This window comes from Borostomias antarcticus, assembly GCF_949987555.1.
Source record: "Borostomias antarcticus genome assembly, chromosome: 34".
Classification (NCBI taxonomy): Eukaryota; Metazoa; Chordata; class Actinopteri; order Stomiiformes; family Stomiidae; genus Borostomias; species Borostomias antarcticus.
The window spans coordinates 2,764,657-2,783,936 of record NC_140267.1 but is presented as its reverse complement, the minus strand read 5'-3'; the positions used below and the strand labels follow the sequence as shown (position 1 = coordinate 2,783,936).

The 19,280-nt window shown below is 41.3% G+C and overlaps 1 protein-coding gene across 1 annotated transcript; it reads left to right on the top strand.

The window, feature by feature from the left end:
• Positions 1–371: 371 nt before the first annotated feature.
• On the top strand, positions 372–8,091 carry LOC311327791 (NLR family CARD domain-containing protein 3-like; the record flags this gene model as incomplete). Its single annotated transcript, XM_084460895.1, has 10 exons — positions 372–380; positions 1,201–1,231; positions 1,341–1,589; positions 1,753–1,792; positions 1,971–3,743; positions 5,507–5,713; positions 6,320–6,490; positions 6,707–6,868; positions 7,152–7,201; positions 7,529–8,091. 10 exons carry the CDS (start codon positions 372–374, stop codon positions 8,089–8,091), a joined length of 3,255 nt encoding a protein of 1,084 aa, XP_084317021.1.
• Between the last annotated feature and the right edge of the window lie 11,189 nt (positions 8,092–19,280).

Here is a 19,280-nt window from a genome sequence, read left to right as displayed (position 1 = left end):
CTCCTGGGTTGTAGTTCCATGGTGTGGATATAGGGGGCAGTGTCAACATTGCTCCTGGGTTGAAGTACCAGGGTGTGGATATAGGGGGCAGTGTCAACATTGCTCCTGGGTTGTAGTACCAGGGTGTGGATATAGGGGGCAGTGTCAACATTGCTCCTGGGTTGTAGTTCCATGGTGTGGATAATCTTACCAGTCTCGGTATGCTCTCCAGTGAAATGTATTGTAATTTGAATATTTTTAGGTGTTTGGCATGACTTCAACATAGTCCTCCGTGGGAGCAGTGAAAACTAGTGCCGGGGGAATACTTATGTCCAAGCCATGCCAAACATGTAAAAATGTTCAGCTTGTAATACATTTCACAGGAGAGCATAATGACTCTGGTAAGATTATACCCTGTGCTTCCCGTCTCGGAAATGACAAACATTTCTTCTAATGCCTTCAATTGTTGCATATACTGTACAGTAGCATGCTGCATTGGATGCATTTCTAAACCACTTTTTAATACGGCACGGTTCATATACACATCGCTGCTGATTGCGTAACACCTCTGACACACCGACCAATCGAGGGAAAACCTCAAAGCCCGTTGCACACTGATTCACACCATTTTGGGGAAACGTGGTACAAACTGGAAACCGTGGCAAAACGGGGTACACCGTTTTGAGATTGAACTCACCCCTAGTCACTGTACTTCCAGTCTCAGGAGCAGCTCTTAAAGGTGCAGCATGTGGTTTGTCTCAGAATTACTTTTTGTCATATTTTGTAATTGTCATTACATCCTGACAGCAAACAATGATTAAAGTGCTCTGATACTAAAATAAAATAAATTGAATCATAAAAAATGGAGAGTTTACTTACCTGTCAACCTACCGACCTGCCTAGCGAGTCATTTGTTTTTCCCCAGTTTGGAGGAGTGGCTTTGGAGAGAGGCCTGAAGGGAGGGGTGGGGATTTTGTCGGTTGCATTTTCAAAATCTTTCAAAAAGATCCCTAAGTCCAACAGGAAATTATGAATCACATATGGCACCTTTAAGTCTAAAAACTCAGTTAAACTCAATAACAATGTTGTGATAATGTTGTGATACATGGCGAGATATGTTCCTGTTATCTAATTTTAACAGATATTTAGTAAGAAAAGAAAGTAATTTCTTTCTTTAATTTTTTCTCCTTCCTCAGACCCTCCACCTCTCATGATGGACAGAGTGAGACAGAGAGGACAAGAGAAGACAGAGGTGAGGATGTATTTCTGTACTGAGGTGGAACACTGGACATGTTTAGAAGTACAAGCTAACAGTTTACCATTCTCTTCTCTCTGTGTCTGTGTGTATTTCTCTTCTCTAGAGGCAAAGTTTGTGGACACACATCGGTCTAAGCTCATTCAGAGGGTTGTTGAGGTGATGCCCATAGCAGATGAACTGCACGAGAAGCGTATGATCCCTGATGAGCTCTACTCTGACATCCAAGCAGCCACGACCAGACAGAAGAAGATGAGGGAGCTGGACAACGCCTTCCAATCCGGGGGAGTCAAGGTCAAATCAGCCTTCTACAGGATCCTCCAGGCGAAAGAGCCTCGTTTACTCCAGGACCTTGGTAAGCTCTGTTGTTAAATGATGTTTATCTAATCTTGTCACAAACAAAAATGCTGTTTCTCACTGAGAACACAATCATACTTTATCATTCCTGAGGTTCTGTAGGACAGCATCATTCTGGTCTTGAACATCATGTGTTTTGTTTTTCCTTATAATTTCCGAAGGCATGACCACAGCCCCAGAATGCAATACCACCAAGCAAAGGTAAGATATGCAAAATCAGGATAAACATTTTTGTCAGAAGGGTCCATTGTGTTTCACAGATCTATACACTGCTACTGTATGAGGATTCGGCTTGTACTGGATGTTGTTTTATGCTTTTTATTCTTTATGCCTACATTTTCACTTCCCCCTATTTCTCCCCTTTGCCCGACCAAAAAAGAATTAAAGAGCAACTTCAAGAAAGTTTGAAGAAAAAGTGCAGAGTCATGATTGAGGGCACAACACAAGAGACAACCCTCCTCAACAGCATCTACACACTTCTCTACATCACTGATGGGGAGAGTGAAGAGGTTAATATACAACATGAAATCGGGTGGATTGAATCACTCCAAACATCATCAACTTCTCCAATCAACTGTAATGACATCTTCAAACCCCGACCCAGACAAGAAGAACCCATCAGAACTCTGATGACGAAAGGCATGGCGGGTATAGGAAAGACAGTCTCAGTGCAGAAGTTCATCCTTGACTGGGCAGAAGGGATAGCCAATCAGGATATAGATTTCATCTTTGAGCTTCCATTCCGAGAGCTGAATTTGGTCCATGACGAGCAGTACAGTCTGCATGACCTTCTCTGTTACTTTCACCCTGAACTTTCAGAGATGGCAGCAGACGCAAGCATGTTTGCATCCTCTAAAGTTCTGTTAATCTTTGATGGTCTGGATGAGAGCAAACTTCCATTCAATTTCAGTCAGAACAAGAGGTTGAATGATATCATGAAGACATCATCAGTGGACATGCTGCTGACAAACCTCATCAAGGGACATCTGCTTCCCTCTGCTCAATTCTGGATAACCACACGACCTGCAGCAGCCAATAAGATTGAACGTGAGTACATTAACCAGATGACTGAAGTACGAGGGTTCACAGACCAACAGAAGGAGGAGTATTTCCGTAAGAAATTCAGTTATGATGAGGAACTAGCCAACAAAATCATCGAACACATCAAGAAAACAAGGAGCCTCTACATCATGTGTTACATACCTATCATGTGTTACATCACTGCCAAGGTTCTAGCACACATGTTGACTAAAACCAAGAAAGGAGAGATCCCTACATCTCTGACTGAGATGTACATTCACTTCCTGATCACTCAAACAGGGGTGGCACTTGGAAAGTATGAAGACACAAAAGAGAAAGATCAGTCTAGGCAGCAGATCCTGAAATCAAGAGACAGCGACATTTTGAAACTGGCCCAGCTGGCATTCCAACAGCTGCTGAAGGGAAATCTCATATTCTCAGAGGAAGAGCTGAAAAGGTGTGGAATTGATGTCAAAGAAGCGGCAGTGAAAAGTGGATTGTGCACAGAAATCCTGAAAGAAGAGCATGGCCTGTATAAGAACAAGGTGTACTGCTTTGTGCACCTGAGCTTTCAGGAGTTCCTTGCTGCTCTCTATGTGTTCTACTGCTGTGTGAGAAACGACATCAGTTCACTGGAGTCTCTCCTGCCGAATGTGTCGACAGAGCTGCCCCTGCATGAGGTGCTGAAGAGAGTTGTGGATGAATCTCTACAGAGTAAGAATGGACATCTGGACCTGTTCCTCCGCTTCCTGCTTGGCATCTCACTGGAGTCCAACCAGACTCTCTTACAAGGCCTTCTGCCACAGACAGAGAGCAGCTCACAGACTGTTGAGGAGATGAGGAAATACCTTAGGAAGCCAGATGTGGAGAACCTCTCACCTGAGAGGCAAGTCAATCTCTTCCTCTGCTTGACTGAGATGAAAGACAGTTCAGTACATGAGGACATTCACAAGTTCCTCATGTCACCAGATCGAGATAAACAAGCTCTCTCAGGGGATCACTGCTCAGCCCTGGCCAACGCAATTCTGATGTCACAGGGTGTGCTGGACGAGATGGACCAGAGGAAATACAACATAGCCAAGAAAGTGCATAACAGACTGATCCCAGCTGTGAGGAAATGCAGAAGGGCAATGTAAGTATTAATGTCAAACTCACACACATCACACTAGGATGAATGACTCAGGCCTAATGTTGATCTTTTGCACAATGTTCATTTAATTGTCCATAGTTTCTATGATTTTTATAGTGTTTTTTATGGATCTACAGACGTAGTGTGATCGTTTTAAAGGATAGTGTTTTTCAGTTCAGTTGCTTTTCTGTTCAGTCAGTTAATTTTTAATCATCACTAATAGCAAATAACAAATAAAAGTAAAAAGAAAACATGCAACTCAGCAGATTCAGTGTCTACACTCCTTCCACCATGTTACAAACCAGAAAACGACCACACCACTATGGAGATGTGCCATTACAAGGACATCTCTGTCATTTCATCTCGTTTCCTCTAGACAGTAGGGAGGGAGAAGGTGAGGTATGAAATGCGCTATACAAATAAGGCTTTGATTGATTGATTGATTGATTGATTGATACAGACTGACTGACATGGAGCTCAGCCGTGAGGACTGTGTGTCACTGGCCTCCTCCCTCCAGACACCAGACTGTCCTCTGAGAGAGCTGCAGCTGGAGAATAGTAGCACTATTGGAAATACTACACTGGATGATCTTGACGATGATGAAGATGATGATGATGACGATGATGATGATGATGGTGGTGATGATGACCTAAGTGCTGCCTTCGCTGCCATGACAGGTCCAGACTGTAACCTGGAGACCCTGAGGTCAGTATCTTTACAGTAGTTTTTATAGGATGAAGACCCTAAAATGGAAACACTGTTGGACAGTCTGACCCTCAGATGTATTGGACACACGAGGTGGGAGAGATGCAGAGATTATCTGAATGTATAAATGTTTAACATACATTGTTACTATTAGCTTGTTAGTAACTATTTATGAGGGAATATTCAACCCAGCTGACTGATGCAGTGTCTCTATGCACACTCCATCACATCTGTAGGGATTGTATATTTCAGTCAGGCTGACTCGAGCATTGGTTTTGCATTATAATGTCTTTATATTTTAGACCAATGCAAATATTTGAATTGTCTTGAATTGAAACCTTTATATAAATAAAGGTTTCAATTCAAGACAATTCAAATATTTGGGGTTCATGGGGTTCAGGGGTTGATGGTATGGTTCTGCTTCAGAAAGCTCTCTGGAAATGTTCTTTACATGATGAACAGAAAACGCAGAGAGCAGCATGTTACTGTATCGATCAATCTCCTGACAGAGTCAAATAGAACCAAAGATGGAGGCCGGGATGGTGGAGGCAACAACAAAACTATAGCTAGCACATAGCTAGCACACTCATCACTTTAAGATCAATGACCACGTTATACATAATGTTGATTTCATTGTCTATGGTTTCTGGTTTATACTGGGTTTCATAGATCTACAGTACTGACACAGCATAATCATTTTGAAGGACATGGTCAGATAATATTTCAGGGAAGTAGAGTGTGAAAATACAAATGAGGAATCATTTTTATTTGTCACTAACAGCAAATAACAGACATACTGTAAAAGTAAAAAGAAAACATGCAACTCGGCAGATTCAGTATCTACACTTCCTCCATCATGTTACAAGCTGTTCCACAAACCTGACAAGCACCACACCACAATAGAAATGTGCCATTACCAGGACAGAGGACATGTGTTTCCTCTAGACAAGAGGAAGGGAGTAGGTGGGGTGACAGGAGACATACAGTAGAGATATCTCAAGTCATCAGTCCTACTACACCACACTCCAGCTCATGAAGGACATGTTCTCTGTTTCTACAGATTGACTAACGTGGTACTCAGCCATGAGGCCTGTAAATCACTGGCCTCCACCCTCCAGTCGCCAGACTGTCCTCTCAGAGAGCTGAACCTGGAGAGGATGTCATGGGAGAGTACTTTTGTTGATGATGATGATGATGATTATGTTGATGACATGAGGGTCCTCTTGTCTGCCCTGAGAGGTCCGCACTGTAAACTGGAGACACTGAGGTCAGTGTTACAGGAGTCTTCACATGATGACAACACTAAAATGGCTGGACAGTCTGTTAGTCTCACATTGTCACTCTGAGAGCATGTTTGAATCTTTTTTCAGTTCAGTTGATTTCCTGGTGACTCACAGACCCTCAGATATATGGGACACACCTGAGCTGGCTAACTCAATCACTTTCCCTAGCTAAGCTAGCTAGCCAGTTAACTCAATCACTTTCCCTAGCTAAGCTAGCTAGCCAGTTAACTCAATCACTTTCCCTAGCTAAGCTAGATAGCCAGTTAACTCAATCACTTTCCCTAGCTAAGCTAGCTAGCTAGTTAACTCAATCACTTTCCCTAGCTAAGCTAGATAGCCAGTTAACTGGGATGGGATGTGAACCATGCTGCCAAGAGACCTACAGTTATCTGCCCTAACCACTACACCACACTCCAGCTCATGAAGGACATGTTCTCTGTTTCTACACACTGACTAACGTGTGGCTCAACCATGACGCCTGTGAATCACTATTTTGTAATTAAGTAAATGTTAATTGACTTTTCTGTGTGTAGACACTCTAGTCTGCTTGTTACTCAACATGCTGTCATGTATCTGCATCTCCTATTTAGGCTGGAAAACTGTTCCTTGAGAGAGACCAGTTGTGAGGTGTTGGCTTCAGCCCTCAGCTCAAACTCCCACCTGACAGAGCTGGACCTGAGTCACAATGACCTGCATGACTCCGTAGTGAAGCTGCTCTCTGAGGGACTGAAGAGTCCCAACTGTCGACTGAAGATACTGAGGTTAGTTATATTACAAACATACTCCCCCAATGAGAGAAAAATACGTTGAAACTTTTCATAAATCAATGTATTCCTGATGAAAAGGTAAACATTGATATGTGGCTGTATTTGTTTGGCAGATAATAGATTATTCAATTGCTCTTATTTCACTTGCTTGCTCATTTTACAGAGTATAAGAGAGCTGTTGTAATATCCTGATAACCTCTCTCTCTGCAGGCTGTCTTTCTGTCGAGTCACAGAGGAAGGCTGTGCTGCTTTGGCTTCAGCGCTCATGTCAAACCCCTCCCACCTGAGAGAGCTGGACCTGAGCTTCAATCACCCAGGAGACTCAGGAGTGAAGCTGCTCTCCGATCCACTCTTAAGGCTGCAGGAACTCAAGTTAGTATCAATTACTAATGCATGTCTTTACCAGTTTTCTACAATTATATACATTATTCTTTATGAAATGTTGATCAGTCCAGTTACTGTTGTTATAACAGTTTTCAGATTCTCTTTATTTGTCATGTTGGTGTGAGTCAGGTCAGGTCCTGATAGAGTAGAGCTCCTGCTTCATCACTGTTCTAGGCGGTACTTCACACACAGACGTGTGTGTGTGTGTGTGTGTGTGTGTGTGTGTGTGTGTATCACTCTTTCCCTGTCTCTTCCTCTGCCTCTCTCACAGTGTGGACCATAACGAAGAGATCTGGGTGAAACCACAGCTGCTTAAGAAGTGTAAGTTATTGTTTCGAAGAGCTGTTTTGGTCAAGGTACAAAACAATCACATCCATCCATTGACTTGACATGTGGAAAATGCTTGACCTCAATCTTTTGTTCAATTGAACTTTGACCTTATTGTTCCCGGATCATGTTCAATTCATATTTAATCTCTCAGAATATAGAGCTAGCTACAGGAGCTAGCTAGGAACACACACACACACACACACACACACACACACACACACACACACACACACACACACACACACACACACACACACACACACACACACACATACTCTAACACAGGTTGTAATCCAGCCTTTCTCCTCTCATCTATAGATGCCTGTGATCTCAGTCTGGACCCAAACACAGCACACAGAGAGCTCTCTCTGTCTGAGGACAACAGGAGGGTGGAGCTGGTTAAAGAGGATCAGCTGTATCCTGATCAACCAGAGAGGTTTGATACAATTGAACAGGTGCTGTGTAGAGAGGGTCTGACTGGACGCCATTACTGGGAGTTGGATATTCAGGGGGATGCTATTATAGGAGTGACATATAAGAGCATCAGCAGGAAGCAAGACAATCTTGCTTCTGGACTTGGAACCAATGAAAAATCCTGGAGTCTTATCAGGTTGGATCGGAGAGTCGGCACCCTGCACAATCAAGGATGGACCTATTTACCTGAGTGGTTATTTGTATCCAGCAGAGTAGGAGTTTTTCTGGACTGGCCAGCTGGCGTACTCTCCTTCTACAGCATCTCTGACACAATGACCCACCTGTACACATTCCACACCACATTCACCGAGCCCCTCTACCCAGGGTTTTTGGTGAATGAGCTTAACACCTCAGTGACCCTGTGCCAGGTAGAATCAGAAACGGATTCGGACTCCGACTCTACCTAGCGTAGCCTCCTGTGTCCCGGAGGAACACCTGGGTCTCCATGATAACACAGTTCTGTCCCCACACCTGTGTGACCTGGGGTGCGTTCAAATTCAGCGAACGTTAGCGAACGTTAGCAAACTATTTTCCGTTAGCTTTGTGTTCGCCGCAAACGTTTGCTAACAGGAGCTTACAGTCTGGAGAGGTAGTTCGCCGGTAACGGAACGAGGATCACAACGGACCCAGGCTGACTGGAGATGTGCTCCCATGGGGATTGTTGCGTTTATGCAAACTATTTGGGACGTTCATTAAAAGCCGTTCAAATGTGACCGTTTGGAGAAAACATGTTTGCGACGAACGTTCGCCTCTGTTAGCTGAATTTGAACCCAGCCCTGATGGGGTGTGGTTGAGGGTAACCATGACTACAGATACGGAGGTTGTCCCAGGTCAATGTTGACATTGATGACCCCACTGTGGTCATGAGGAGATGAAGGGTTCTGTTTCTTTGACTGGAACCTATTCTGTTAAGGACTTTCACTGTGAATAGCAGAAACTTGACTTGTTAAATCTATGATTGAGGTTGATATAATGTGTATGTCTGTAAATATGATATAATGTATGATATCTGAGAATATGCCAATTTGTTCAATGTTTGTGTTGCGTCATGAATTCGACACAACACTCCTGTTTTATAATGACAACCTTTTGATTTCATGACTTGTTCAAGATGAATAAGTGAGATACTGTTTATGGAAGCCTTCATTCTACAGTAGATGTGTTTTTAGTGTACAGGAATAGCTCTTCTTTGTGTTTGCACAGTATACAGTACGTGATAATAAAATGTTACATCTTCAAATTGTCCTGTCATGTTTCAACTCCCGAAGAGATGAGATGATGAAGAGTTGTTACTATTTAATTTAATTACTGCATCTATCTATCTATCTATCTATCTATCTATCTATCTATCTATCTATCTATCTATCTATCTATCTAACAGGCTGCAGTTTCTTGTGAGTGTGTGTGTGTGTGTGTGTGTGTGTGTGTGTGTGTGTGTGTGTGTGTGTGTGTGTGTGTGTGTGTGTGTGAGAGTAACAAGCTGCTCCCTCTCCACAGAGGTGAGACACACACACACACACACACACACTAACAAGCTGCTACCTCTCCACAGAGGTGAGACACACACACACACACACACACACACACTAACAAGCTGCTACCTCTCCACAGAGGTGAGACACACACACACACACACACACACACACTAACAAGCTGCTACCTCTCCACAGAGGTGAGACAAACACACACACACACACACACACACACAAACACACACACACACACTAACAAGCTGCTACCTCTCCACAGAGGTGAGACACACACACACACACACACACACACACACTAACAAGCTGCTACCTCTCCACAGAGGTGAGACACACACACACACACACACACACACACACAGACACACACACAAGATGCTCTCAGTAGCATGGTGTCAGTTACCATGTCTTTAGATCATCTATCAGACTGTCCATATGATACACAACTCAGTGATCTACGTAACTACAGTGGCCCCCAAGGGTCATGAATCATCTCCTCCTCCTCATCCTGCAGGTCCTGAGATGGAGGGAGAGCGCCCCCCAGTGGCAGCATCACCACATGACTATCACACCTCAGTAAACTCTGAATTTGATTCCAGATACACACACAAACACATACACACACACGTACACACACACACACACACACACACACACACACACACACACACACACACACACTAACTATTAAATCTTCCAATACTCAATCTCACATTCTCGTGGCTGTCTGTCAAATTCTCCACAGCAAAATGCACCGTTTCTACTGACTAACCTCATTCTGTCATGCTCAACTTTAACCTTCAACTCACATCTGAGTGGTCTATTTCTATTAATCTAGTTAATCAATGTCTCATAAAAACACAACACAAATTTCACATAAAGCTTTAGGCAAACAAGCATGTGTAATCAGAATGAACCTTAAAGGACAATGCTCGTTTTTGGAGGCATGTAGAAGAAATTTAAAATCCAGCGCGAGCCAGTATATCCATGTAATGGCGGTGGTCGGGGCACCGAGAATGCAGTTTCTAAAAATCTATTTTCTGCCGCGAAACGGTTGTTTTCATCAATCTGTCTATGAATCGCTAGTTGTGCTTACATAGAGCATAGGCCTTTTGTGGTTTTTCACATGCCTCTGTAATATGATCTTTAGAAACGTCTTTAGACACGACATAGCTTCCTCACTTGCTCAAGTCAAACGTCTTATAATATGTCGTAAATAAGGTCCAGGTTGTCAAAAACAAGCATTGTCCTTTAAAAACCTTTTTAACACTTATTATACCTGACTTTTACTTGATGTCCACTTCGAGGACATCTAGGAGGAGCTGCAAGAACCAGGCCAACAGAATCCTGAAGAACCCTAGCCAGGCAACGGACTGTTCTCTCTGCTTCCGTCTGGGAAAAGATACCGAACTCACATGGCGATCACGGAGAGACTCAGGAAGAACTTCATCCCCCAGGTCATCCGGCACCTGAGTGACTGTAGTTATATACTGTCATAACATCTAGTGTACATAGTGTTGGATATAATAATAATAATAATAATAATAATAATAATAATATATATATGTATAATGCAGATGACAATATATCTCAACCCCGGGACTATTTATAGTTAAAGAAAGTACAAAATACATCCAAGCCTTTATTCAGCTTATTCTTATATTGTATAGATTTGTATTTATTTTGTGTAATTTCTAAATTGTGCATTTGTAATTATTTGTAATGAGCAACATTTCACTGTGACTGTACACTATACTGTACGTTACATGTGACAAATAAAACCCAAATCTGAATGTGATGTACCACATAAAGTGTAACAATTTAGCTTGAAAGGATAATTCAAATATGACAGAAAAATGTCATAGACATATTATAAAGACGATGGGAATATTGCCTGTGTCTTGTCGTGAGAGCTTCTGAGGTACTCAGATTAATCTGTCAGTGTAAACTACATTTAGAAAAAAAAGTATATAAATAGTAGCCATACAGAAATGACTACAAGACTATCAGACAAAGGCAGCTCTAATAATGAGTGGCTGGACTTGGACTGGAGAAGGAAAATAAACTACATTCAAATTCAGAGGTGTCATACAGATCCACTGATTGATTGATTTGATTGATTTTATTTATTTTTAAGACAGGGACAAGGTACAGTAGACATTTACCCTATAGAATAGGGAGAGATGCACTGTACAAGGTTATAGCTAGACAGCTAATTTCCACCCGCAGTCCCTGGGCAAATAAATATACAGTCTTAAAATAGTGGGGCAAATAGTATACAGTAGGAGAGTTACATACATAGAAGGAATAGAAGGAATACAAAAAAGTTATCAAATAACAACTAATTGTTATTATTTACATCATAACAAACGATGTTACATCACTGGTTGTGTTATTTACGGAGGAAGAGAGATTAACAGATCAGGAAATGCAACTTCTTGGGTTCTTAACACATCCTCCTCACAATCACTCTCTCATCTCATCTCTCTCTCAATGGCTCTTGATCTCCTATCAGCTCTGTCCATCCTACTCATCACCTCCACACTCTCTGGTAAGCCAGCTCAACTTGATTAATACTGCAATGTTCAGTAACAGGACATCGAGGTATTTGAATTATGAAACGAGTCATCATTGTACATGCTGCTACAGTCTGATACGTGTGTGAAACAGGCAGTTTGCTTCACTTCTCTTTTTCTAGTATTTGCATTTTCTTTGCACAAATAGAAAAAAATTATATGCTATGATTAGAAAGATTTAAACTTCTAATATAATAATGAGCAAATCATCGTATCTTATTCGTTTTTGTCATGTCCCCAGCACAAATAAGCAACTTTTACAACTATTAGTCATTAAATTTTAATGACTAATAGTTGTAAAAGTTGCTTATTTGTGCTGGGGACATGACAAAAACGAACATGTGTAGGCTACCAAATACAAAATAATAGGCTATCTTTAATAGTTCTAGTAAGAAAATGCAGTTAAGAGGACTCCTTGTGTCTGATGCAGACTAAATTAAATCTATACAGTATATACATGATCAATTGTGTGTAAATATTAAATAAAGTAGTTGACTTATTAATGTACCTTTCTCTAGTGTCACAAACATGACAAACAGCATTATCCTACACGGTATTCAAGGTAGTCATAAGCAGCGTGACTTGACCGTCTGATTGTACCATCTGACGTTATATAAGATGAACGAGTCGATGTGTATTCTGTGTTTGCAGGGATACGTGCTTTATCCACAGTGACTAAGGTCTCTGTGAAGACAGGAGACACCATCACCATCCCATGTCTCTATGACCAGGGATACAGCGACGATGTGAAATACTGGTGCCATGGAAATTATTTTTTAAGTTGCTCGTTTGTAGTAAGGACGGATAAGCCAACCAATGGAAAGGCCTCGATCTCTGACGATATCAAGCGGCACATCTTCACAGTGACCATGACTGACCTCCAGATGAGTGATGCTGGTCATTACTGGTGTGCTATGGAGCAATATGGAAATGATGTGAAGTCTTATGTGTACATATCGGTCACTCGGGGTAGGTACATGACCTTGATCTGATCTATCATAGTCCAGATGGAGCAAACCTCTGTTTATAGTCTCATCATACTGCATAATGCTGACTTTATGTCCATATCATGTTTATATTTGTAATATTCATCATATGAACTTTGACCTCACCAGGTTCTGACCGTCTCTATGTGGACCAACAAAGGGTGACGGCAGATGAGGGACTTGATGCCACTATACGTTGTTACTATGGTAACACTGGGGCTGTGAACTGGTGTCAGTTAGGTGGGTCTTGTGTGAACGGGGATTCTGGGAGTTTAGACGGCGTGCGGGTGAAACTGCTGCGAACCAATGGGAATGTTCTGGAAGTGACTTTGGGAGGGCTGAAACGTAGACACACAGGGTGGTACTGGTGCGCAGTGGGAGATCTGCAAATGCCTGTTCACATCACTGTCAATGAAGAAACTTCTAGAACTATCGCCACCAGCACCACCGCCACCATCACCAGAACCACCGCCACCAGAACCAACACCCCCATCACCAGCACCACTGCCACCAGAACCACCACCACCATCACCAGAACCACCACCAGTAAGGTCACAATGCTAAGATCTTGGAGAGAGAGTAAAGATGACTGTTTTGTCTACATTTCACACATTAAAAAAAACTTTTCCAAACACCAAGATTTATATCGAGTCTTAGAGATATTAGATTAAATTCTTAGTTCCATGTGCTTGCCTCGTCAATGTATGACGTGCTTTAGCTGGACCTCTCACATTTGTAGAAGAAGAAGAAGAATTTGCTGAGGCAAGACACACTTCTCAACCGACGCACGACCCTTCTCTCTCCACAGGCCTAGGAGCCAACAGCCATACAGATGATGACCAGAGGTCTGTACACACAAACATTTACTTATCCTCCATTGACCACTAGAACATTATTACAGTTAAACTGTGTGCTAGTTTCACTATTAGATAGTTGTTTTATGAGAGGTAAGGTCAATAAAACACTGTCTAGTGCTATTGTTGACACATCCACTACTTCCCCTAATGCCTGTGTGCATAATGGGGAAAGTTCTGAAGTAATTCTCATCTTGCAGAATCAAGTTCATTCTCTGAATGCTCAGAATGTACAATATAATAATACAGAATATTGAGGAAAATTACTGTTTTCAGATAAGAAAAAAATTATTTGTGGCAACAGTGGTGGAAATATAACTAAATCAGCTTACCGACATTCATATTTTGATCATTAATATTTTGATAATTAATATTTAGGTAATTAAATAATAATTTAATAGTAATTAAATTAAATTAAATTAAATTAAATTAAATTAAATTAAATTAAATTAAATTAAATTAAATTAAATTAAATTAAATTAAATTAAATTAAATTAAATTAAATTAAATTAAATTAAATTAAATTAAATTAAATTAAATTAAATTAAATTAAATTAAATTAAATTAAATTAATATTTAGGTAACTAAATAATAATTCATATTTAGATGTGTCTGATTCATGTGAACTCTATTGTTAGACTGACTTTATTTGATGAATTCTCTGGCCTTCTTCAGTCCCTTTGATCTGAAAGCTCTCCTCATCCCTCTGAGTTTGCTGGTGCTGCTGATAGCTGGAGTCCTGGTTGCATGGAGGACGTTGACAAGACGTAGTAAGTATTGGAAACTTTGAATGAGTGATTATGACTAAATGGCAAAAACAGCATTATTGTGACTACCATAATATAATATACATTATTATAACTGACAATTTATACTATCCTAAAGTCTGAAGAGAAATGTGTGTATTGTTGCTTTATATCAAGTGTCTGTGTCTTCGGTGAGTACTGTACATACATGAGACTGTATTATTTGATATTAAAGCCAGCTAAGAAGACTTTTCTTTTTGCCACTGCTTTCTAAGAGGAGTTATGTTTATCAGTATACTGCACTGTCACTTTTATTCCTGTATTCTATTTGTCCTGCTTTTTGTTTTAAATGTCTATAATGTCTTGCTTTTTGTTTGAATGCTTTTAATTTGTCCTGCTTTTTGTTTTAAATGTCTATAATGTCTTGCTTTTTGTTTGAATGCTTTAATGTCTCATGTTAAGCACCTTGAATTGCCCTGTGGCTGAAATGTGCTATATAAATAAACTTGCCTTGCCTTGCCTAAGAGTAACCTCCCTTTGTTCATTTCAGACGAGGCGAAGGACCACGCTCTGACCAGCCCAGTGGTAAGATACAGTAATGGAATGTGTTCTAACTGTAACTGTTAAACCCTCCAATCAAAACACACCTCAACACCCAAAGACAATTCCCGCAGACTGATTTCCCATCAGTAGATGTACAGTAAAGTACACTATCCTCTGTGAGTTTTCCACTCGCAGTACCAGAGAAGTGAACGGTTTCGGCGTTCAAACTCTCTTATTTCTCCTTCTCCACTGAAGCCTCTCGATCTCGAGCAGGAACCAACATACATTAACGCGCAACCCGCCAGAAAGCTGGTAAAGCTGCCGTCTTTCCCTCAATAGCAGTTATCTTTCTTGTTCCTCTGTGAATCTGAGGTGAATCTGAGGTCAAGTGCGTTTCTTCTTCCTTCAGATCCGTCAGAGTGAGGAAGACCTAGATGTGCTCTACAGTAACGTGGTTGCTAAGCAGCGCGGGACTCAGGTAATCACATTACACATTTAATACTGTATTTCTACCGTTACACGCTGTTGAACGAGTGGCCATTCACAGTCCATTTTGACCTTAGACCTTGGATTTCATCTCATGTCTCTGTCTCTGCCTGCCTGCATACTGTAAGCTTCTGTGTATGGTGCTTCCTGTAGAATTTTGCAGGGGGGGGGGATTTTTCTTTTGCAAGCGAAGAAAGGTGTTAGTTTCATATACGCATGAAGCCTTAAGGTCTTGTATGCCTTATGCTATAGGGGAATTTTTTTTCTTACACGTGATGCACGTGTGATAACTGATTGACGCAAGTAATGAACTATTGACTGTCTATCCATCTTAGATTGACGTATTAAAAGCGTCTGCTGAACTTTTGACTGTCTGACTGCCATCATGATTGATGCATTTGTGGTTTTGATGAACTATTGACTGTCTATCCATCTGGTCTGATTGACGTAGGTATATAGGTGACAGCAAGGTCACAGACGCATGAAAAGCGTGGGTGACGTACTTACATACGCAGGCCTGGTTTCACAAACGTAGATAGACAGGGGGCAGGGAGGTTGAATGACGTATGAGTGGCGTGAGTGACGCACGGACATGGTTTCACAAACGTAGATGTTAAACTTTTCATGCCCAAATTTAGTAATAGATGTATATTGGAATTTTATCTGATGTAATAATTGACGTAGGTATGGTTTTATCTGACCACAACCTGCGTGGCCTCAGACTGTTTAGAATAGTATAAATACTGTATGATTAGCTTAGGGTCTCTGTCTCTCTCTTGATCTGTTATTGCATGCGTGTAATGATTTGATTGTGAAAGAACCCATCTGAAAACTTTGTTCAGAACTGTTTTTTTTTTAATATACTTTGATTGAACTGTGTGTCAATCCTTATTTTTACTTGTTAGATTTAAAGTGCCCTCTGTTGGCATATATTGTAAACTTCTATAATTTTAAATAAAACTTTTTAAAGACAAGAAGTTTTTTGGGACATCCTTCTCCATCCAGCACTGCCTCCTCTCAGCTGTAACAGCACGTTCAACAAAAGGGTGAGTGACCTATTGATTTAGGTTTTCACTGGTAAGCCCTACTAGCACCATTAAGCCTTCTGGGACTTGTGGTCAAAAGTGATGCTGACGAGTATCACAAACTAAACCACAGACACCAAAAGAGGAAGCATATACGCCTTTTATTGGCACCTGAGAAACTGTCTGATCTCGATGTTAGCAGAATAACTCAATCGAGGCCGTTAACACTAGCTGGTGTACTCCCACTACCTTAACCTTCGGGTGAGATAAAGCGGGCACCGGAGAGAGCTCCATGAGCGAACGACATTACCAAACGACAACTTAGAGTGGTGGTATTTTAAAAGTAGGCCCTTTACAATCCTCACCGACGGAGCGAAAGACCATAGTTGGAATTAGCGCATTAAAGTCCATCAAGCCGGGTCTGCGGTCTTTCCAAGCATTAGTCAGAGGATAGAACTGGGTAGGAACAGTGAAATAGACTATTCTCTCAGATAATTTTCTCAAGGAGTAGATGGTTCAATATGTCTGTTAGGACAAGAAACCAAAAGGTATGTCTGTCAACAGTGAGGATCGATGCTTGTTAAAATAATATTTGAAGAGTCAGATAAGCACCTATAAAAAGGGGTATCTAGATCCTAGTGACTAAAATAGGTATCACAAGTGGTGAGATGTTTTAGCATCAAAAAAGGAATAGGAATCACTGTTTATAAGTCTTGGTAGTGAGAGTGGTGACCTTATTGAATTTGGATATTGTAGGATTCCGTATCAAACCAAAACCAGAACTAATTCAACCTTGAACCGGCTATAGGATAAAACTCTAAATTAATCTAGCTATAAGTAGCTTTTTAAGGTTACTTAGAATAACTAAAAAGGTGATAGTTATTCAAGAACAAGGTCACCGTGACAGGAATATCGCACCGGCGGTCCGTTGCGACAAATCCTCTCATTCTCACCAAGCGCTCCGTCCTACATGGCGCCCAACGTGGGGCAGATAAAGGCCTGACCAACTAGATCGATTAGTTGCGTAAAGGAACTGTCCAGAGGCACGAACCTTGAAAAAGTATTGACGTGCATTGAGGTTTGAGTCCTCACCTTTATAGAACACGTTTTTCGGAAACTCCCTCTAATCGGATCCTAGAGCTGTGACCACAGTTTTGTATTCAACTGTGTAGGGACGTCACTTAGGATAATTTAAACGGTGAATCTCCATCGTTCTGTGAATGAACAAAGGAGAGGAGTAGAAAGCTGATCCAGTATTAATAGTACCTACCACAAACCCTTATCTAGCTAATCCACTATATAGCTGCCCTTAAAATACTAAGCTTCGGCCGCTAAAAGTATTGGGAGTGTGGAAAAGTAGGTATACAGGGAGGACCTAGGCCAAGGCTAAATTAGGTACGACATAAGAAGGAAATAGGACTTAGTTTCTAAGAGATTGTTGATAAACGAGATCCACAGAATCCTACTCTGCTCAGGAGTGTGGGCGAACCTCTAGTTGCATACGGTAAAGTCAAGCCGCGAGGCCTCTGAATGAAACGGAACCAAGGCACTGCCGGTACAGTGTTACTTGCAAGCAGAAACGAGTAAGCAACATGTCAGAATCTGAATACGAGGGCGGGCTTACAGAAGGAGAAGAGCATAGGATGGTAGTGTTTGTACTTGTCGGAAATATAGGAGTTATAGACTTGGAACCAGGACCATATGCAGTAATCAATCCAGCCAACCAGTACCTTAATCATGGAGGAGGGTTTGCAAAAGCATGTAAGGATAGATGGCCTAAGTATATAGTCCATCAACCAAAAATTCCGTTATTGGATGGTACGGTAATAATAGAAGGGCTGCCACTTAACAATAAAATAGTTCATGTGGCTTATAGTGAAAAACTAAATACTCCAGACATAATGAATAATTATAAAACCGGAGCACGGCATATTGAGGAAATGATAACGGCTGGTCTGAGACAGTGTGATACAGAGAAGGTAATATTACCTGTCTTTGGGAATGGTATATTTGGATATACCACGGAGGAGGCCTTAGAAGGCCTTACCAATGCAGTAATAAATAACAGAGGACCTGACATAATTGTCAATGTACTCACTAGACAGGCAGGAGAACACGTAGCCAGTGCCTTCAGAGCAAAAAATATAGGAGTTCAAGAAATGGTGAACACTCTATCAGGACAAAAATATAGAGAATGGGATGTGATGAGCAGCAGCCTCGTAGCAGGGCCTAGCGCACCACCGATGAGTAGGGAACCAAGCCTGCATTTGTATCCTGACCCCAGGAATAACACGAATGTAGACATAGGAGAATTATTAAGACAGACTGTTAGGAAGAGGAGAGCTTCTCTATCAGATGAGGAAGACCTAGGAAATATATCAGTAATGGAAGAGGGCCTAGTGCCAGGAACTAGTCTGATCTTCTGCCCCGTCTCTCATGGGATAGGAACAAAATTAGGATATATGAGGGAGATAGATGACTTCATGGGACCAGAATTTATGAAATGGAGGAGATCAAAAAATACCAAACCATGGGGATGGACTGAATGGTATCAACTTTCTGAACAACATGTAATGCTGTCCAGAGTTCAAAAATTTGAGCATATGTTTGCTGCAATGACTAAAATGGTAGAAGAAACTAATGATGTGTTTGATGCTATTCATGTGATGCTCCACCAGGAAGGACGAGAGGGGACCATTAGGGAAACATTAGCACAAGTAGTAGTAGCAGCTCAGGAATTAAGTCAGATCACTTGGATCTTCCATGTGTCACCAAATATGCATTGGGAACCAGTAGTGACTGAGGCATCTGAATATAGGGATACAGAGGACGGTATGAACCTAATAGAGGCAACCAAAAGTTCTCTAAACTTACTCTGTGCGGCTGAGTGGAA